This window comes from Elgaria multicarinata, chromosome 18 (assembly GCF_023053635.1).
Source record: "Elgaria multicarinata webbii isolate HBS135686 ecotype San Diego chromosome 18, rElgMul1.1.pri, whole genome shotgun sequence".
NCBI lineage: Eukaryota > Metazoa > Chordata > Lepidosauria > Squamata > Anguidae > Elgaria > Elgaria multicarinata.
Window position 1 is genome coordinate 3,258,510 of NC_086188.1, and position 21,872 is coordinate 3,280,381.

Here is a 21,872-nt window from a genome sequence, read left to right on the forward strand (position 1 = left end):
TGGGGGATGCTGGGAGTTGTAGTCCAACACATCTGGAGAGCACAAGGTTGGGAACAGCTGACCTTAGGTAAGGTGTCTCCCGTCCCTGACAGCCTCAGCCCTGGATTTGCAACAAAAGGATAATTTATTTATTTATTTATTTATTATGTCAAGATGTTTTTGTATGGTTTGTGGTTGTTTTATGCCAATAAAGGTACATTGATTGATTGATTGATTAAATTTATATACCACCCCATAGCCGAAGCTCTCCGGGCGGTTTACAAAAGTTAACAGTGGACGTAAAAAAAAAAAGTATACAAAATTTAAAATCATCAGAAAAATATAAAACAACAGTATAAAACAGTATCCATGTTAAACAACAACAGTTCTGGGGTCCATTAAAAAACAAACAAACTTAGCATATGTTGTTAAATGCTGTTAAATGCCTGGGAGAAGAGAAAAGTCTTGACCTGGTGCTGAAAAGGTAACAATGTTGGTGCCAGGCGAGCCTCATCGGGGAGATCATTCCACAGTCGGGGGGGGGGGGCCACCACTGAAAAGGCCCTCTCCCTTGTTGCCATCCTCTGAGTTTCCCTCGGAGGAGGCACTCAGAGGAGGACCTTAGATGTTGAGTGCAGTGTATGGGTAGGTTCATGTTGGGAGAGGTCTTCCGTCAGGTATTGTGGTCCCAAGCCATGTAAGGCTTTATAGGTCAAAACCAGCACCTTGAACTGGGCTCGGAAACATATAGGCAGCCAATGCAAGCGGTCCAGAATCAGTGTTATATGTTCAAACTTTCTGGTTCCAGTTATCAATCTGGCTGCTGCATTTTGCACAACCTGCAGCTTCCGAACCATCTTCAAAGGCTGCCCCACGTAGAGGGCATTGCAGTAATCTAATTTGGAGGTTACCAGAGCATGGATGACTGAAGCTAGGTTATCCCTGTCCAGATAGGGGCGTAGCTGGGCCACCAAACGGAGTTGGTAGAAGGCACTCCGTGCCACCGAGGCCACCCAGCCTGCCTGGCAGGGTTGTTGTAATACCTTGGAAGGACTCTATGAATGGTTGAAGTTTTATCTGTGCAAAGCCTAGCTAGATTTCCCAATAATCACCTTGGAAGGTGGTTGCAACATCTGTAACCATGATAGAGGGGTACAGAATCATGCATGGTCTGGAAAAAGTGGATAGGAGGCTTCCTCCCCTGCTTTTGTGATGCTAGAACCCAGTGGGGTCATTCCATGGCGGGAGATTCAAAAGGAAGGACTTCTTCACACAGTGCAGAGTGAAACTATGGACTTCACTTCCACAAGGTGTAGTGATGGCCATGGATTTGGATGGCTTTCAAAGAGGAATGGACAAATTCCTGGGGAGAAGGCTATCCATGGCTACTAGCCCTGGTGGCTATGTGCTACCTCTGATATCAGAGGCAGTATGCCTGTGTACACTAGTTGCACTACTCGTGGGTTTCCCATCAACAGCTGGGAAACACTCTGTGTGAACAGAGTGCTGGACTAGATAGGCCCTTGGTCTGATCCAGCATCAGGGCTCTTCTTAGACTCTTATGTCCCAGAAACACAGTTAAGAAGAAGTATGCCTTTTTCTAAACATGCAGGGTGCTGTTTTACTCATGCCTGCTTCTATGTTACTGGTCGACAGCTGGTTACCCACTGTGTGAACAGAGTGTTGAACTAGAAGGACCCTGGGTCCAATCCAGTAGGGCTCTTCTGGTGCTCTTATGCTCTTACCTGAGTACCAGGTGATGCTGGGGATGTATAAGGAGGGGGCTGCCTGAATTCTGGGGGGGGGTTGACAGAGGGATCTGTCTGACCACTGTGGGAAGGGACCAGGCAATTCTAACTAGATTAATATAAAGGAAGGATATAGAATCATAGAATAGCAGAGTTGGAAGAGGCCTACAAGGCCATCGAGTCCAACCCCCTGCTCAATGCAGGAATCCACCCTAAAGCATCCCTGACAGATGGTTGTCCAGCTGCCTCTTGAAGGCCTCTAGTGTGGGAGAGGCCACAACCTCACCAGGCAACTGATTCCATTGTCGTACTGCTCTAACAGTCAGGAAGTTTTTCCTGATGTTTTTTCCTGATATATTTTGAAGAATTAAAACACACTGTCTCAAGACTACTGGATGAGATGGACCTTTGGTCTGATCCATGTTCAGGGTTCTCTGGACCTCTCTCTACAGAGCACGGCTCCAGACTCGCACAGTAAATTCACTGGTCCTTACCAGTGTGTTGGCATCATGCGCTTAGGAACGTAAGAGGAGCCCTGATGCTGGATCAGACCAAGGGTCCATCTAGTCCAGCATTCTGTTCTCACAGGGGCCGGCCAGCTGCCCACGGGAAGCCCACAAGCAGGACATGGACGCAACAGCTCTTGGGTTGCATGCAATGCCACTTATGCTTTACGCATGATGGCAGAAGCTTTTGCAGACGAGAGTCCCTTTCCCTGGATGCACGGAGCATTCTCCTCGGTGGGATGGCAGCCCATGCATCTGCTGAAGTGGACTCTGGTCCACAAAAGCTCCTGCCACAATAAAAGTGCGAGCCTTTAAGGTGCCACAAGTCTCTCTGTTATGTTGCCGTGCGGTATCTTCTCATGCTTGGCCAAGGCAGATCTGGGAAACGTAGCCATGAATGGGCAGCTTAATTAACTCCCCCACTGTTCTCTGTCCGATTGATGTTCAGGCCTCCTTTCACCCTTGACAGAACTCACTTCCGGAGTTGTCCGTCAAAGGAGCAATGAAACGCACACGGCCGAGGCGGAGGACTTGCGGCGAGCAGCCAGACCTGGGTCGATCACGCGTGAGGTTTCGGGGTGCCCCGGGCCTTGCTCTGCTCTGGCTGGGCTCGACCAGCGTGTGCTTCTTGGCACCCGGGGTCTAGGTTAGTTCCCACCTGTCAGGTCGGTGAAAAGGTGAGCTTTGAAATCTGAAAACCGCAGCGCAGTAGAGCGTCACGGTGGGTTCTCCCGGCCGTCTCAGGCAAGGCAAACGGCAGAGAAAGAGGGGGAGCCATGGAGAACTTCTCCTGCACAAGCCCTCCTAGAAGAATGTGCAGGAGCTGCACAAGAGCGCTCCCATCTGCCTCATGCAGGGCTGCAAGACTTCGTTCAGCCAGAGGGCCAAATTTCAGCGGTGGTGGTGGGGATAAAAGGCAAAAAGAGCGGAGCAAACATAAAAAAAACGGCCACTATATTTTAGCTTGGGAACACAAGAAACTCTGAACCAACCTTTATGCATGCGACGTGCATGACACAGCACTCCAAAAACAAAGCAAATGACCACTAGTGCATCCAGTTTATACCTTTTTATAGATTTAAACATTTTTTAAATTCTCAAAGTTTAAATTGTATAGCTTTAGATTATTATTATTATTATTATTATTATTATTATTATTATTATTATTTTAAAAAACCCACTATACCTATATAACTAGATTTTAAAATGTGAAATGCTTTGGTATAAGATGCCAGCTTCAGACCCAAACAAGAGTGTGCAACATGGGAAGCTAACTTATACAGAGCCAGACTCTTGGTCCGGTGAGCCCAGTATGGTCAACCCTAACTGGCCCACCGGTCCTCGAGTTCTGTCCCCTGGCATCATGGCTTCAACCTATAGACTTTGGGGTCTGCTTTTGAAGCCCAGACTGTACGGGTCATCTCCACTGAATCATTACAATATTAAAATCGTTATTTTAATATTGTATTGGTTTTATATGCTCTTTTAACCAGTTTTATGTACTGTTAGTTTACCCTACCCTGTGCCTGCTTACCCTACCCTGTGCCTGTTGGCATTCTCTTCCCCTCCTTATTGTTTTACTATGATTTTATTAGATTGTAAGCCTATGCGGCAGGGCCTTGCTATTTACTGTTTTACTCTGTACAGCACCATGTACATTGATGGTGCTATATAAATAAATAAATAATAATAATAATAATAATAATAATATTGTTCCCTGCCACGATCCAGAGGGAGAGGCGGATAATAAATGAATATTATTATTATTATTATTATTATTATTATTATTATTATTATTATTATTAAACACCCCTTCCCCTACAACCACCGATCATTTGACAATTTCCTGTGTTTGTGCATAAAAGCTGGCAACTCCAGTGGCCGCTTTCGGACCGCTTCTGAGCACAGTCCTCTGAACAGTTCTTTTCCCCCCCTGGAAAAGAGGACTGGGACGCTGGGAGAAGGATAACGACGGCGGGGAGAATTATTTACCGTATTTCTTCGATTCTAAGACGCACTCCCCCCCCCCATATAAACATCTCTAAAAACAGGGTGCATCTTAGAATCGCGGCTTCGTTTATTATTTCTTAGAATCAAAGCTGTTTTTCTGTTGGTGGTACTGAAATTAGTGTGCGTCTTACAATCGATGGCGTCTTAGAATCGAAGAAATACGGTATTTGGTTTCCAGCCGGCAGCATGGAAAACGGGACCGGGAAGGAGGCCCTGCGTGGGTTTCGAAAGTTCTGTGAAGTCGACCCGTCCTCCTCGCAGAGTGATAGGAAGTGACGGGCCAGGCCAAGCTGATGTTCATTCGCCTGCAAGGGATGGAGGAGGATTGACAGGAGTGGAGATGTCAGGAGAAGAACGCCTCAGCGGGCAAAGGGCAGGAAAGCCGTCCTCTCTTCCATCCTGGGGGTCTTCTCCGGCAGTACCTGGTGCTTTTCCGACCGTGTGATAAGGTCTAGGGCTGGCTGCATCGCTCGGTCTGCTGGGATGGTCAGCAGGCCCGCCGAGAGACAGAGGCGTGAGCTGTGAACCAAGGGGCTCGCCCTGTTCTAACAAATCTCACCTCGGTCTTAACTGACCACTCCTTCCAGCTTTGGCCTTCATCACACCTGTAAATATGGGGGAAGGTGATGATAATGGCCTACCTTGCAGGGCTGCCGTGACGATGACTGTGTTATCGTGGCAATTCCTCACAACAGCCCGCTAAGGTGGAGTCTTGTGGCACTGAAATTCACAATCCTATCCACGTTTAGACAGAAAAAAAAGTCCTAAAATTCCCAGCCTTCCCCAGCCAGCACTGGCAGGCACCTGGTTACCTATGCCTGGTGTATGGATGGTGTTGATTACCATTAGCTGACTCTAACAAACTCCTCTGGGAAGGCAGATATAATGCAAAGGAGACATTTGCCCAAGACCGGGATCATAAAATCATAGAATAGTAGAGTTGGAGGGGGCCTATAAGGCCATCAAGTCCAACCCCTTGCTCAATGCAGGAATCCACCCTAAAGCATCCCTGACAGATGGTTGTCCAGCTGCCTCTTGAAGCCCTCTAGTGTGGGAGAGCCCACAACCTCACCAGGCAACTGATTCCATTGTCGTACTGCTCTAACAGTCAGGAAGGTTTTCCTGATGTCCATCTGGAATCTGGCTTCCTGTAACTTCCCGTGTCCTGCACTCTGGGATGATGGAGAAGAGATCCTGGCCCTCCTCTGTGTGACAGCCTTTTAAGTATTTGAAGAATGCTATCATGTCTCCCATTCCTCCTTTTTGGGACAAGGCCTATGAGAGCTAGATAAAATGTCGGACCAACAATATTGAGGCGATTAGGAGTTTGTGCTCACGTATTATTTGTCCTTTGTGCTGTAACAATATGTTAGAATCTACCAAATACAAGACATGGAGATGGAGGAGGAGGAGAAAGTGAGGCAGGTAACCCTTTGCCTCAGTAGGCAGGTCTGGCTGACTAGCAGGCTGGCGGAAGTTGAGTGGCTGAGAAGCAGAAGCATCCCGTTTCCATAGAAACTGCCTCTTAGAAACAAAGTGTTGGGTGATGAGAGGCCCAGGGAAAGACATGTGAACGAGGCAAGGGGGCTTGGCAGACCTCTACATTCCCCACGGAATAGCTCATCCTTGCCCAGGCAAGGAGAAGACCGCAACCCTGGGAGGGGATGCCGGACCACTCAGCCCTGGATGCAGTTAACAGAGGAGGCCGAAGCCTTCGAAAATTAAGGAGCGTCAAACTTTGCAGAAATGAGTATCAGGGGCAGGATACCTGAGTACACCAGTTGCTGGGGAGAATGGGCAGTAGAGTGCTGTCGCCCTCACGTCCTGCTTGTGGGGGCAGCCACCGTGTGGGAAGAGCGCTGGACTGGACGGACCCTGGGCTGATCCCGTAGGGCTCTTCTTACGTTTTTACGTTCGTCTCGTCCCCTGGTTTCTGTCTGCTCCCAAACTTGCAGGTTTCTTCCTGGACGGCTGCAACAACGTGACAATGGCACACTGTGGTGCGAACAGAGGGCCGTCACAGATGTCCCTGGGTGCCCCGTCCCCCACGCTCAACACAGACAATTGTCAGGGACATCTTGGTTTCAGACGTTCGGTAGGGAGAAATAAAGCAGAGGGTTTGAATGGGGGAAACGGAGGCTCCATGGATGAAAATACAAACTGAAAAATCAGTTTTGGAGCTACCTAAATTCCACCTTCTGTGGCCGGTTCGTGCATGCAGGTCATCGCATAAGGGAAGGACGCGTCTGCGTGGAATTCTGGACTGCTTGGCGGCTTTATTTCTCTCTCTTTATTTTCCTGTCTCTCTGGTCTCCTCTTGTTGTTCTTCCTTTTTGTCTGCAGCCTCAGAACCCCAAAGGTTCTGCAGGGTGAGCAAGAAACAGAACTCAGGATGAGGCGATTCTGCGGAGGAAGAGGTGGTGGGGGGATGCAGGTGGGAGCAGACTGGGCCCTGGGGTCACTGGTGCGTGTGTGTGTGGGGGAAAGCAGGTTCCTTTCCCACCCTTACGTCATGCCCCATGGCAGCCCTCTGACTTCCCCCCCACAGGACTGAACTGCAGCGGGGTGGGGTGGAGTGCTGCATTTGGGGGCTGCCGGGTGACTCTGTCTGCAGGACTCCCAGGGCTGCGTTAGGAAGGGATTTGGGAAGCTTCACCGATTTACCAAGAGGGGGTTCCTTAGGGAGACCTACTCGCCTCTCCTTAGAATCATAGAATAGCAGAGTTGGAAGGGGCCTGCAAGGCCATCGAGTCCAACCCCCTGAGTCCAACCCCCTGCTCAATGCAGGAATCCACCCTAAAGCATCCCTGACAGGTGGTTGTCCAGCCGCCTCTCGAATGCCTCTAGTGTGGGAGAGGTAACTGATTCCATTGTCATACTGCTCTAACAGTCAGGAAGTTTTTCCTGATGTCTAGCTGGAATCTGGCTTCCTTCAACTTGAGCCTGTTATTCCATGTCCTGCACTCTGGGAGGATCCAGAAGAGATCCTGGCCCTCCTAAGTGTGACAACCTTTTAAGTATTTGAAGAGTGCTATCATGCCTCTTGAAGGTCTCTAGTGTGGGAGAGCCCACCACCTCCCTAGGTCACTGATTCCACTGTCGCACTGCTCTAACAGTCAGGAAGTTTCCCCAGATGGAATGTGGCTTCCTTTAACTTGAGCCCGTTATTCGGTGTCCTGCACTCTGGGAGGCTGGAGAAGAGACCCTGGCCCTCCTCTGTGGGACAACCTTTCAAGTCTTTGAAGAGGGCTCTCAGGTCTCCCCTCCATCTTCTCTGCTGCACCACCAAGAAGCCCCTCCGGAGGGCGCCGGCTTGGGGAAGGCGAGGGGTGCCGAAGGGCCGCGCCGTCAAGCGGCTAGTCCTCTGCGCGGCCGTGCAGCGAGGGAAAGGCCGCGGCGGCGGCGGCGCAGCGGCGGCAGCCAGCAAGGCCCGCCCGAGCGCCCGTCCCTGGGCGGCGCTGCGGCTCCGGCTGGCCCAGCCCTCGCCGGCGTGGCCCGCCCTCCGCTGCTCTCCTCCGCCCCTGCGCGGCCGGCGGCTCACTTTGCGCTGCCGACGACGGGCGAGCAGGAGGATGGCGGCGGCGGCGGCGGCGGGGCGCCGGGGGGCTGCGGGCGAGGGCGGCCGGGGCGCGGCGGCGGCGGCGGCGTCCGGCTCGGCCGCCCTGCGCGCCTTCACGCCCTCCTCGCTGCTGCTGCTGCCCGCCGAGGCCGAGACGCGCCAGCGCCTCCTGCGCACCGCCAAGAAGGAGGTGGGTGGCCGCGGAATCGGGGACACCCCCCCCCCCCCGCTACACGGCTGCCTGGGTGGCGACCGCTTGGCTGGCTTTTGCCTTCCCCTCGGGGCAGCTCCCCTTTCGGAGGCCGGCGCGCACAGCTGGAAAGGGCCGGGTTGGGGGGGGGCGCGCGCTTCCTTTTGGGCGGAGGGGGCGTTCATCCCTCGCTTCTGTCGGAGAGGGGGGGGGATCTGGCCAGGAGGATGCGGCGAGCTGGCGGCATGGGGGGGGGCGCGGAGGTTAGAGGAGCCCACCTGGCCGTGTGTGTCCGGGGGGGGGGGGGCTGCCTTGCTGTCCCCATCACCTAGGAAACTATTCAGAAATGCCCCCGGGGGGGGGGCTCTCCAAAGACGTTCCCTTCTTGGATCGGGGCGCGAGAGAAACGAGTCGTCTCTCCTTTTCACTCTGCTGGTGGGATTCGTACTGATGGGTGAGGAGGGGTCTCCCTCCACCCCACCCCACCCCCAGCTGCCCCCAAATTAGAAGCGCCTGCCCAAAAATGGCGAGGAAAGGGGGGCTCTAAGGTGACAGCGCCGTCTTGTATACCACGTGCCCCTTTCCCCACTACCACCACCCCCATCTTTCCTTCTGGATGTGTGGGATGTGCTGTTTTACCCGCTGGTGGAGAGAATTGCAGTCTTCACATGCCCAGAGGCTGGGAGGTTATCTCTCATGTTCCCGAATTGAGGCCTGGTGTCCAGATCAGATTCGGGTGGCCTGCCCCGACCTGGGGGCCTCCAGATGTTTTGTACTACAACTCCCATCATCCCCAGCCAGCTGGAAGTCTGGATTAGGGGATCAAGGTCACCATGGGGCAAAAGATGTTGAGGGCATGGAGTGGGACCCAATTTGAACAGGCACTCTGTCCCGGGACAAGGTGAAGTAGGAAGGCTGAAGAGGGTCTCTGAGGATGTGCAGAGTGTCTTTGCGCTTCGTCAGAGGACATGGCTGCACGTGTAGCTCTTTCCAGAGCTTCCTGCCTAACCCAGAATGTGCCTTAGATAGTGGCCATCACCACACTCTGGGCTGCTGCGTTACCTCCTTCGCCTCCAGCAGTATCTGAAGGTGGGAAATTTTCCCAAGGTCTCTTGCTGTGGCATCTGGACCTTGGATCTGCTTGGGTGATGGGTGTGTGTGCCCATATTCCTTAAAGGGCCGGTGCTAAATTCAACACTATTCTGCACTGTCCCCTTCCCCAAATTTTGGGCCGGGGGTAGGGTGGGGTGGTAGTTGGTTTATTTTAAAAGATTCCCAGCTGTCAAAATTCGGGTGGCTGCCCCTCCCCCTCCAGAGCGGCATTAAAGCTGCAGGTTATATAAACCTGCAGGTGATTCTCCTAGGCAGAAGGGCTGCCGGAGCCTGGTTGCTGCGTTTTGCTGATGATGCCGGATTCATTTGCACAGCCCTTGCGCTTGGAGATGCTAGCTGGGGAGGTTTCAGTGTGAGGTTTTGCTCTGCTGCTCCCGTGGGTTGCCCATTCCGTCGCCTTTGCTGCAGCGGATCACCCCTGCATGCCGGCGAAGGCCAGGACCTGCCTTCCCCAACCTGATGCCCTCTGGGAGTGTTGGATCGCAATTCCCATCATGCCGGGAATGATGGAGGTTGCAGTCCTACACCACAGAAGGGCATCCGCTTTTCCAAGGTGAGCATGTGAAGGATGTTGCCTTGGTTCATCAAGGTTTGAGGCTTCTGGATTGTCTGTTTTAGATCATGCTGGAGTAGGCATATCCCATGGCTGGAGCTTTGGGGAAGTGGGTTTCATTGACAGCAGGGGGTGGGCAGAAAGTAGCATCAGCTGTTTGGGACTTCAGTTCCCAGCATTCCTAGCTATTGGCCTTGCCGGCAGGGGCCTCTAGGAACTGAAGTCCCAAACATCTGGAGATCTCCCTCCCCACATTTACAAGACGCCTTGTGCCAAGTTCCCTTGCCCCATTCCTTCCCTCCCTCCCTCCCTCCCCCCACTCTGAGCTGTGGTTCTTCTCCAGTCTCAAGGCGGGGGGAGTGCTGTGCAGGGCTTTTCCTTAGGAAGCGGAAGACAGGACTGTTACATAAATGCCATGGATGCATTTCGTTCAGACTCCCTCTTGGGGACAAGAAGGCGCAAGTTTTCTGGAGCACCTTCAAGGCAAACTGGCTCGTGGCACCCTTCCCATTGCTTGGAGAACATGTCGTGGGCACCCAGACCTTGTTCAAGGCTCAGCTGTCTTGCATCAATCAGCTATTGTGTTACGGTGTCGGCCATATTACCAGAAACAGAAGAAAATGCCCTGTGAACACATGGCTTTGTTTTTATTTCCTTTTGCAGTTGTGAGCTGATGATGATGATGATGTTGACTATTATTATGCTCCTCACCATGTAGACTCCAAAGTCTTCATGCATGTTCTGCCCACTTAATGGGCCTCTGATGATAGAGTTGGGTGGCCTGAAAGTACGCTTGGCTCTCCAGAGGTGCTAGCTTTCTCTTTTCTGTCTGTGGCCACCATTCTCAAGGATTAGGCAGGGCACGGCAGGCCGGCTTCCTGCAAACGTCATTTTGGGGCATGCTTTTGGAGTAACGATTGGTGGCGGGGGGGGGGGGGGGAAGCAGTGCCGAATGGCAACACCGCACACACACACACACATACACTGGCATCGCATCCCAAACCTGATGCACACTCGCGTGATGTGCAAAAGAAATGGTTGGTGTGAAGGAGGGCGTGGAACGGGTGTTAATTGGGGAGCCTTGATAAATGCAGGCCAGTTCCCAGTTTGGAGAAGTTCATTCATTCATTTATTATATTTCTATCCCACCCTGTCGTGGAAGCTCTCTGGACGGTTCACAAAAACGAAAATCCATTAAAATGCTTTATATCAAGTCTAAAACCATCCATGTAAGGATGTAAAACAGAGAGCCCATGCAACAACAACTACTACTATCTAGAATAACCTTCCTCAACCTGGGGCGCTCCAGATGTGTTGGACTGCAACTCCCAGAATGCCCCAGCCAGCTGGCTGGGGCATTCTGGGAGTTGCAGTCCAACACATCTGGAACGCCCCAGGTTGAGGAAGGCTGATCTAGACGGGGGAACTTGAGTAGCGTCTTTGGCCTGGAACAGCCTTCCTCCACCTGGTGCTCTCCAATTGTGTTGGACTACAACTCCCATCATCCCACAGCCAGCATGGGGATGATGGGGATTGGTAGCTCAACACATCTGGGCAGGGGCACCAGCTTGGGAAAGGTTGCTCTAGACCTCACCACCGCCCTGTAGTTCTCCCACTACTCTGCATTTCTGTTGTGCTGACGAGGGCAGAACAGGAGGAAGCGCTTCCCCATCCATCCTGGAAGGACGGCGGCTCTTTCACACCCAGGGCTTCGCCTCGGCAGCTCCAGCCGTTCCCCAGGCGCGATCCGCAGCTGCGCGCCCTCTGTTCATCTTAAATGGGGCTTGCAGGACCCCTTTCACAGCCTGGTTTTAAGCACCTTTTAATTCTCCGGTCTGCCTGCAGTGAGCTTAAGGCATTTTTATTCATTAATAATGAACAGGCCTTCATTGTGCACTCTTAAGGTCTGTTCTTGGATTGCTTTTTTCTGAAGGGTTATTAATGGCCCGGCTGCGTGGGCTGCTTTGAGGATGGTCTGCGGTCCGTTGATATGATCCACGCCCTCCCCTGCCTTGAGTCGTTTATGGATTTGCTGCAATGCTAGCACAGCTGGTGCATGAGATCAATTGCTTCTGCTGCCTTCCGAGATGGTTCTCCAAAAAAATTAGATTCGCAAGCAATTTGGGGGTGGGGGTGAATTTAACGTTGAATTATCGGTGAACTTGCTCTATACCTGTTCTTATTGTTACTGCTGCAGTCTTTGAATCAATAGCTTGATTGTATTAATCAATTTGAAAATACTTTCACCCTCAAAAGAGGTGCCGTGTGTTAATAGGAAAGCAGGTCAAACCCCTGCCCCACACGTTTAGTTTTAATGCAGGTATTTACTTATTTGTCGGATTAAAACGTGCTTTTGGAGTCGTTTACAATAATAAAACCAAACAACAACGCTGAAACACCCAAACAGGAAATACAGCAATAAAAGTATACGGCCGGTGGCATTAGAAACGTTAACAAAATATTTAAAACGTTAAGGAGCCAGCAGTAAAATGAATCACGGTAACCGATTAAAGATGATAATGCTTGAAGAGAAAGGTCTTGGCTTGGCGTGTAATTGTACAGAAGGAAAACTTTAAATAGCTGCATGTGTCTGACTGTCGTAGGGCGGCACGGCTCTTCCGTGTGTGTTGGAGAAGCGAAAAAGGCTTCTTTTAAGAGGATACCAGCTAGCGATGAGACATGCTTGCGTCAGTGGAAGCAAAAAACATGCATTACTTTCTTTTTACCTACATGCACATTTGAATCAATATAGTGACTAAAACTATATCGATTCAAATGTGCATGTAGAGGAATTCTTTAGAACTAGTAAGCCTTACGCGTCCGTATCTACGCTACGAATTTAGATTATATCGACCTTCCCCGACCTGGTGCCCTCCAGCTGTGCCAGACTACAGGGCCCATAACCTTCAGCCATGGCTGAATGGAGATGATGGTTTTTGTAGTCCGACACAGGTGGAACGTGTCAGGTTGGACAAAAGTGGCTTCTACTGTGTTACGCGTTCTGGTTTGCTCCTGGCAGTCTCGTAAGAGATCCCCCGTCCGAGCCGTAAACCGGTTTAAAGCTGTGGGATCGCGGTGCCCAGCGGCTACGGTTCGCCCTCTCCGCTGCGGCTTGCAAATGCGCTGTTGCGCAGTTTTTTGGTTTGGAGTGAGCTGTGTTCCCCAAAACCTGGGTCTTTGGGATGGAGATGAAAAGGCCCTGGTGGTAATTCTCCGGAGTGTCGAATAAATCTGCCTGCCTTTAATTAACATGACAAAGACGAGCAAGAGATTAGAAAGGGTGCTGTTTATTTGAAGCTGTACAGCCACGCTGGGAAACGGAGGGGCCTCGTAGGTTCTCAGCTGGGATGATGGCTGAGGAAGGGAGCTTCTGGGGCCATTGGCCTTCTCTTTGAAGATGAAAGCCGTGGCCTTCTGCGAAACGTGCTCTTGTGCCTTTTGGGAGACGACGTTACACAAAAAACGAATGTTCCCTCCTCCGCCTGAGCTAGGTGCCTTTGATAACGTTTCAGGAAAAGATCTGCGTTCCCGGTTGGAGGCCGCTTCTCCTCATCCTCACCCAGCTGCGCGGACTCATCCTCCCATGTCGATAGCATTAGCCTGTTCCCATGGAAACAGCCGCCCCCTTCACAAGCCCAGCGCCACGGTTCCAACGCTATCAATGGCATCGGTGCGTCGGCAAGCACAGCAGTGGCAGAGGGAGGGAATTTGGAACCCTGCGTCAGCGCAGCATCACCGCTCTGCCTGCGTGCGCGGGTGTGAAGTTGCATGGTTTGAAAGTGCTTTCCAAATGCTCCAATTATAGCGTGTTGCAGCTCCTGGCTTGTTAGGAGCGTTGCTCAAATTGCAATTTCCAAGAGTGCAAAAGGGATATTTTTGTGACTGGACGTGAGCAGTCCTGAAACCAAGCAGGGGAAAAATACTGTTTTCCTTTGCAGGAGTCCTTCCTGGGGTGACACGGGGTCACGATCAGATTGGATCATCTCCCTGAACCAACTTAATTTTATTCAAGATTCTCCCCTCCCCGGAATTCTAGGAGGTGTCCAGCTTGTGTGAGCTGTTTGCTGGCACAGAAATGTGGAAGAAGAAAAATATCCCCACCGCCACTAGCCCTCCTCCGCACGGTGGGGCGCCCCTCCTGCGTAGGGCTCACGTGGCTGTGTTTGGATCAGTAACTCACTCATCCATGATTCGGTTGCGTTCCGGAAAAAAGATGGAGGCTGCCAAATGAATGGGAATGAAAACTGACGCTTTGGAGGCTGTGTAAGAGCTCTAGGCGGGAATGTGGTTTTCGGTCTGGCTTAGGAGCTCAGATCTTTCGACAGGAGAAACAAGGCAGCTTTTGTGAATCTTAACAGCTGCGAGTTGCGTGGCAATAAACTGGCCAAGCATTTCAGAGTGTGGTGGCTTTTGACGAAGAGAAGCTTTGTGTAGCTCAGAAGTGGGCAGCATGTAGCAGAATCAGGCTCTTGTCGGCCTGCCAAATAACTGTCCACGATGCATCCTCCTTGGGCGCTGATAGCCCTTTAGGGGGGCGTTGATTGCTGGTATCTACTAGCTATTGATCATACCCTACCTACTTGTGTAGAGTAAAGAGAAAATCACCGTGGCAGGTGGAATAGAGGCAGCAAAGGACACAGAAATCTCGGCTGGCATGAAGGAGCCTTGTGCGTCCCTAAGGCCGGGTTGGGCAACTGGTGGCCCTCCAGATGGTTTGGACTACAACTCCCATCAGCTCTAGCCAGCACAGCGAGGGATGATGGGAGTTGCAGTTGGCCCAAAAATATCTCGGGGGTCACTAAATTGCCCACCCCAGCTGCAAGAGCACGTTGTTCGCTGAAGGGGGAAACTGAGGCAGCTTTAAAGATGTACACTATTTATTTATTTATTTATTTATTTATTGCATTTATATCCTGCCTTTTTTCCTCCAAGGAACCCAAGGCGGCATACATAACCCTCCTCCTTGCCATTTTTATCCTCCCAACAACAACCCTGTGAGGTAGGTTGGGCTGAGAGTCTGTGGCTGGCCCAAAGTCACCCAGTGGGTTTCCGTGGCTGAGTGGGGACTAGAACCCGGATCTCCTGACTCCCAGTCTGACATCTTAGCCACTACGCCACACTGGCACTAGTTTCTGAGTGCTTGCTTGCCCCGTGCTGCCCCCGGCACTACCCTTGCTCAACCAGAATACAATTTTCTGTTGCTCTCTCTTCTCATTAGGAATTTAGAGTGTGTAAAAGACCTTCCCCTTGGAATGTCCTTCTGCTCAGGGAAGCAGGGAGTGAAAATTACATCACGATGGGGACGCAGCGATGGGAAACTCCGCACCTGGGTCCACAGGTGCTTAAACCATTGATGGTTAGGGTGCTGGGTTGCAGGGTGGGTGTGGGTCTCCTCCCCCCCACCTCTAAAACACGCTGATCTCTGCTTCTGAAGATTTAAGGCTGGCGCCTGGGAATACAAATGCCTTCCCCCCCCCCGACTATCGATGCAATTTAATTTCCAGTAAAATCTGCTGAAAATCAGAATGCAAACGTCGTTAATGGTCTCCTTTAAAAGAAGGTGGTGGCAGTGGGAAAACATTTCTATTTGTTCTGCGGGTATCAAACCTTTCAGCTGTGTTATCATCTGTATAACCCAGAACAAACAGTGACTGAACACTCCGGAATAATGCTGGCAGTGTACTTTAAAAAAATAAATTAAAAAAAATAAATTGGATGTTGCTAGTTCTTTTATCTGCAGGGAAGTTTTTCAGCTTGTCTATACAGGATATTGGAATTACAGGCTGTTGACAGCACACGAATGCATTGGAGAAGAGACTGTGTGTGTGGGTGTATGCGTGCGTGTTATAAATAGGATAAGAAAGGTGCAAGCCAAAAACCTGATCCTAGTTTAAACCTGTGCAAATGCCAAGTAAAAGAACAGGTGTTGCCGAACAGACTGGGCTAAGGTGAGGCCAGATCTTGAAGTGGGCTATTATCGCTCACTAAAAAATTACGCCGTGCTGGGCAGGTGAGCCTTGGGATGCGATATGGGGGGCGGGGCAGTTTAAATGTTGGGAAAACCTCTTAGCTGCTGTTGGCTTCTTAAGGATGAAGCTCATCATCATCATCATCATCATACTTCTTACCCGCCTCTCCACTTTGATCAAGGCAGGGAACAACAATAAATGATAAAATACATAAAACTGGATTAAAACATAATATACATTGTTAAAAACATCCTAAAAACATCTTAAAATTCCACTGGATAGGCTTGCTGGAAGAGATCAGTCTTTATAGCGTTCTTGAATGCTAGTAGACTGTTAAGTTGACGAGTCTCCTCCAGCAGGCCATTCCACAGTCTGGGAGCAGCAGAAGAGAAGGTCCTCTGGGTAACAGTTGTTAATCTAGTTTTTGCTAGCTGAAGTAGATTTTTCCCGAGAACCTGAGTGTGCGGGGCGGATTGTACGGGAGAAGGCGATCCCGCAGGTAGCCTGGACCCAAACCATGTAGGGCTCTAAAGGTGATAACCAACACTTTGTACTTTGTTCGGAAACTAATTGGCAACCAGTGAAGAGATTTTAAGACTGGTGTAATGTGGTCACCCCTAGGTGTACCATTGACCAGCCTGGCTGCCATATTTTGAACTAGTTGAAGTTTCCAGACTAGGCACAAAGGTAGCCCTACGTAGAGCGCATTGCAGAAGTCGAGCTTGAAGTTACCAGCGGGTGCACTACCGTCTAGGTCTTCTAACTCCAGGAAGGAGCGCAGCTGGCGTATCGGCCGAAGCTGATAGTAGGCACTCCTGGCTGTCGCATCTATCTGGGCTGTCATTTGGAGCAACAGATCCAGAAGCATCCCCAAGCTGCGAACACAGTCTTTCAGGGGGAGTGTAACCCCCGTCCAGAACCGGTTGACACACCTCCAAACCCAGGTTGTGGCCTTTGACAGCGAGCACCTCCGTCTTGTCTGGATTCAGCTTCAGTTTGTTTTTCCGCATCCAGACCATTACTGACTGGAAGCATTCATTCATGAGGCTACCTTATACCCAGTCAGGCATTTGGCACTTTTAGCCCGGTATCTGAGAAAATCCTGTAGCGTTTCTCCGGGAACATGCGCAAGAGATGATAAAAACAGATTGCAGTCTCCAAAAGCAGGGAGTATGGAGGCCGCCTCGGGCTTATTAAATTGCAGGCTCAAGGCCAAGTGGTGCAGATGGGACCCATGTGTGCAGCGAGAGTGTCTTTCAGGACAACCTCAAAGACTCTGCCGGGAGAGGGAGAAAGTAAATACTAGCCTATAAAAGACTAGGACAAACTAAGTAAATTTGAACTGGAAACTGATTTCAATCACAGGCACGACCTCGTAGATTTGCGGGTGACCAGGAAAAGCGGTTATATTCTTTTTCGTCTCATCACCAGGGCACGTGGTGCTTTAGAGAGCCATATAAGTCAATGGTGCAAGGTGGGGGAGCATCCATGATGCACACAGAAAGATGCTATAGACAAATTTATGGTTGAAACGCCCGACGCGTTCAGCTGAAAGAGGCCGAAACGTTTCGGGATTTTCCACAATGAATTTGTCTATAGTACCCTGAGGCTTTGATCTCTTTTTGTGTCTGTATAAGTCAATGCAAGTCCCTGCTCCAAAGTATAAAAATGTAATAAATAAATAAAATAACGGGGCTGGAAGGATGAAAGCACAGTGGGCTCTTCTGGGTTTACAGAATGGGTCTTTTTCAATCCTAACTGGCTTGAATATGGGATCTTCTACATGCAAAGGAGCTACCTTTCCTCCTGTGAGATGTGAGATTGTGTTTTTGTTCTTCCAGAGCAGAAGATGCACAGGACTGGCAAAGCCTGGATGGTGCTGGGTGGGGAAGGGCAGAGAACGCAGTCTCCGTTTTAAGCGTTGGATTCTTCCACTGGTAGAACCAGCTAGGGAATGTGGCAAAACCTGTTTGCCAGGATTGGGGTTTCTGCTGCTGACCTGGTCGGGGCCTGGGAGGTTGTTCTTTGGGACAGGCCACCAGACACACCTACCCTCGAGGCTGTGCATAAAGCTTGTGGAGGGGAGCAGCAGCGCAACCCCGTTTTTAGCAGGAGAGATCCAAGCCAAGCTGCGATGGACCGCCGGAAGCGAAGCTGAGCTTGCCCCGTGAGGGACTGGGTTGCCGTTACACGTGGGCGTGCAGGGCCAGATCCATCCGGCTGGGCTCAGGGTGAAGTTTCCGTCGCAATGTAGCTTCGTGGCAGAACCCATGCTTCACTCCCAGGAGGTCCCAGGTTCGAATCCCGGCAGCTTCTTCAGGTTGCACTAGGAAGGAACCCTGCCTGAAACCCACTGCTGCCAGTCCGTGTTGGCAATACTGGGCCAGATTGGCCAAGGGTCTGTCCCCGTAGAAGGCAGGCTCCTAGTTCTGTTTCCTGGTCCTGCAGCAGCCACAGTGTGTGAAAAGGGATTAACCCCTGCAAGAATGAAATCCCGGAGAGGAAGGCCTGTAGCTCCATGATAGCGCCACACCTTCGCCTGCAGGATGCCCCAGGTTTGAACGCCGGCAGCATCTTCAGGTCAGATGAGGAAGGAATCCTTCCTGAAACCCCAGAGAGCCATTGCTGCCTGTCCGTGTTGGCAATACTGGGTTAGATGAACCAATGCAAGTCTATCTTTCTCCGTAAGAGGGTTGAAGTCCCCACACGTGTCCCCCACACCCCCACAAGGATGAGTTGCATGCTTGCTAGATGGGCATCTGCTGCTTCTCTTTGCTGGATCATCTCTGCATCCAGAGTCCATGATGGAATGTTGCTCCGTACAAAAGAGAAATAAATAAAAGGGCCTCAGTGCATAGAAAGCCAGCATCTCAGGGTGAATCTAGGCCAGGGTCCTTCTCCTTGCCCAGCTGGGTCTGTAATGCTCTTAACAGAAGAGCGTCGAAAGCCCCCAACCTGCAGTTTGAGGTCCAGAAAGAAGCCCCCCTCCTCATCTGTTTTGGAGAACTGGGCCTAAGGGTCTCCATCCAAACAGGCTTGGTTCGGAGGCTCACGTGTGTCTTAAGAAAGAGTCCCCTAAATCCCCTGCCCCTACCTTGGAGGTGGGGCCGAGTGTCGTGGTGACTCGTTTTGTGCCCTGCGAGAGGCACTCTGCACATGCTCAGAGGCCCCTCCTGCTTTATTATTACTTCAACTCTTCTAAGGCCGAGCCCTAGCATTGCAAAAGGGTCTGAACGCTGGCTGAGGTTGAACCTACTCCCACCCCAAGCAAGACCAGATCGCTGGGAACGTGGCTTTTCTGGCTATTGGCGAAGACAGGACCTACACAAAGGAAACGGTGCCTCTTGTTTTATTATAATAATAGGGACATGTTGATGGGTGGAAGGCAGCTGGCAGGTGAGGCAGCAGCAATGGGCTGAGAGCGATCGCTTGCTTGGGAGGATTAGTCATGGGCTTTGTGCCTCAGCTGCTGGCTTAGCAGCTGCGGGGCTCGCTTCTCCACGAGGAGCCGAGGCAGCGGCGAGTGCCTGGGGAGGAGAAAAGGCAGCGGCAAATGGCCGTAGCACAACCCGGGATTGTTAGCGTTGGCGCTTGGGAATTTTAGCAACAAATGGATGCTTGCAATGCAAGAACCATAAGGATGTCAGCATTCTCTCTGTGTTTTTTTCTCAAGGGAGCCTGTGTTCATCTTTGTGGCTGCTATGTCAGGCAAGATAAGCTTTCCAAGAGCTCAGCTGTTAGATCAGCACTGCTTTGCAAGAGGTCACGTTCTCTACACTTCTTCATTAACTTGTTGACGGTTCCATTTAAAAGTATTTCCCCCCTCTTATGCTCTCTCCTGCGCCCCCCTCTTTTTTGGGGCAAACGTTCAGCCACAAGTCAGTGAACGTTAGACTCTGCAAACAAAATGGAACCGAAAGAGAGAGAGAGAGAGAGAGAGAGAGAACAATTTCATTTCTGCTATTCGGCTTCCACAGATAACAATGGAAATTGTTTCTGGACATTTAAAGAAATATTGTAAGGCTATAAATACAGCTGACTCTTTGAATTTTCACTTTTTGGCCGGCTGGGCTTTGCATCTGTGAATACCTGCCTTCTGTATACATGCACGGTTCCTGTATGTGAGAAGTGGAGTGTTTTATTTATTTATTTATTACACTTATATACTGCCCCCATAGCCAGAGCTCTCTGGGCGATTTACAGAAATTCTAAAATTGAGATAAAAACAAGTATACAAAATTAAAAAATTTAAAACACAGAACATACACACATAAAACATTAAAAACCGTTAAAAAAATAAACGTGGGTGATTAAGATGTGCTGCCATATGCCTGGGCAAAGAGGAAAGTCTTAACCTGGCGCTGGAAAGATAGCGTTGGTACCAGGTGAGCCTCGATCATTCCATAGTCTGGGGGCCACCACCGAAAACGCCCTGTCCCTCATTGCCACACTCTGAGCCTCTCTCAGAGTAGGCACCCGGAGGAGGACCTTAGATGTTGAACATAGTGACCGGGTATATTCACGTTGGGAGAGGCGTTCCATCAGATGTTGTGGTCCCAAGCTGTGTAAGGCTTTATAGGTCAAAACCAGCACCTTGAATTGGGCTCGGAAACATACAGGCAGCTAGTGCAAGCGGACCAGAGCAGGTGTTATATGGTCAAAACTTCTGGTTCCCGAAATCAATCTGGCCGCTGCATTTTGCACGAGCTGCAGCTTCCGAACCGTCTTCAAAGGCAGCCCTATGTAGAGCGCATTGCAGTAATCTAACTTGGAGGTTACCAGAGCATGGACAACTGAAGCCAGGTTATCCCTGTCCAGATAAGGGCGTAGCTGGGCCACCAACCATTTTTAAGAGAAAAAAACCCTCTGCTCACAACTGCTGTGAGTCGGAGTTGTCATACCACCACAATTCAACTGCACCGCCCCTCCGTAGCTCCAAAGACTGACCTACCCACTTTTAAAACTTCCGTTCTCTAATAATAGGAGAACATTATCATCAGGGGGAAGATTTTCTGCTAGGGAAGCTTTTCAGCACTCTGCCTGTGGTGTATCGACAGGTCATGAAAAACATCACACTGCAGGTGCAAGAGTCTTCTGTAGGAAATCTCTCAGTGTGGGCAGATGACCTTCCAGGTCTATGGAAGATGCTAATGGTGATCCAGGGCGGGAAATAAGTCAGGCTGTTGGGCCCATGGATCCAACCCTCCAGATTGTGCTGGACTACAACGCCCATGATTCCCATGCCATCGGAAATCCAAACTCACTTAGAGGGTAGCAGGTAGGCTGAGTCTTTTCTAAGGATTTGCTTCCTGAATTAGACGCGTTTATCCTACGCTGCCGGGTGCCCCTTTTTGCGTCTTGCCGGTACATTTCCTTTTAAGGGCCTTAATCTTTTTAATCAATTCAACATGCCAGCGAGAAGCTTTTGGCCCTTTATTCTCAAGGAGCTGGACTTAAGATGTGTTTTCCTTTCCGGGCTTCCCAGATAATCTCTCTTGTTTATACGAACCATTTCATAGGTGAAGCAGATCATGGAAGAAGCCGTCACGAGGAAATTTGTGCACGAGGACAGCAGCCACATCATTTCTTTCTGCGGTAAGTCTGATGGCTGGATGCATCCGCTCCGGTGTTTACATTCACTCGATCTGCACCGACTGGGCAAAGGCGGTTCTGTCCTCCGCAGCTTATTTCTTTATATTAAACATTTCTTAGCCACCACTCAGGGCAAAAGCCCTCCAAAGATGGTTTACAACCATAGAATCATAGAATACTAGAGTTGGAAGGGGACCGTAAGGCCATCGAGTCCAACCCCCTGCTCAATGCAGGAATCCACCCTAAAGCATCCCTGACAGATGGTTGTCCAGCTGCCTCTTGAAGGCCTCTAGTGTGGGAGAGCCCACAACCTCCCTAGGTAACTGGTTCCATTGTCGTATTGCTCGAACAGTCAGGAAGTTTTTCCGGATGTCCAGCTGGAATCTGGCTTCCTGTAACTTGAGCCCGTTATTCCATGTCCTGCACCCTGGGAGGATCGAGAAGAGATCCTAACCCTGTTCTGTGGGACAACCTTTTCAGTATTTGAAGAGTGCTATCGTGTCTCCCATTCCATCTTTTTGGGAATAGGGCCTATGAGAGCTAGATCAAATGTCGGACCAGGAATATTGAGGCGATTAGGAGTTTGTGTTCACATATTATTTGTCCTTTGTGCTGTACCAATGTGTTAGCATCTACCGAATACAAGGCATGGA

At 50.5% G+C, this 21,872-nt stretch overlaps 1 protein-coding gene across 1 annotated transcript in view; it reads left to right on the forward strand.

Moving 5' to 3' along the window:
* Nucleotides 1-7,951: 7,951 nt before the first annotated feature.
* SGSM1 (small G protein signaling modulator 1) overlaps nucleotides 7,952-21,872 on the forward strand; it is a 47,054-nt gene continuing 33,133 nt past the window's right edge. The window contains exons 1-2 of the mRNA XM_063144182.1: nucleotides 7,952-7,992; nucleotides 21,147-21,222. Coding sequence (XP_063000252.1) covers nucleotides 21,159-21,222 — 64 coding nt within the window. The 5' untranslated portion in view covers nucleotides 7,952-7,992; nucleotides 21,147-21,158. The remainder of the gene's footprint in view (nucleotides 7,993-21,146; nucleotides 21,223-21,872) is intronic.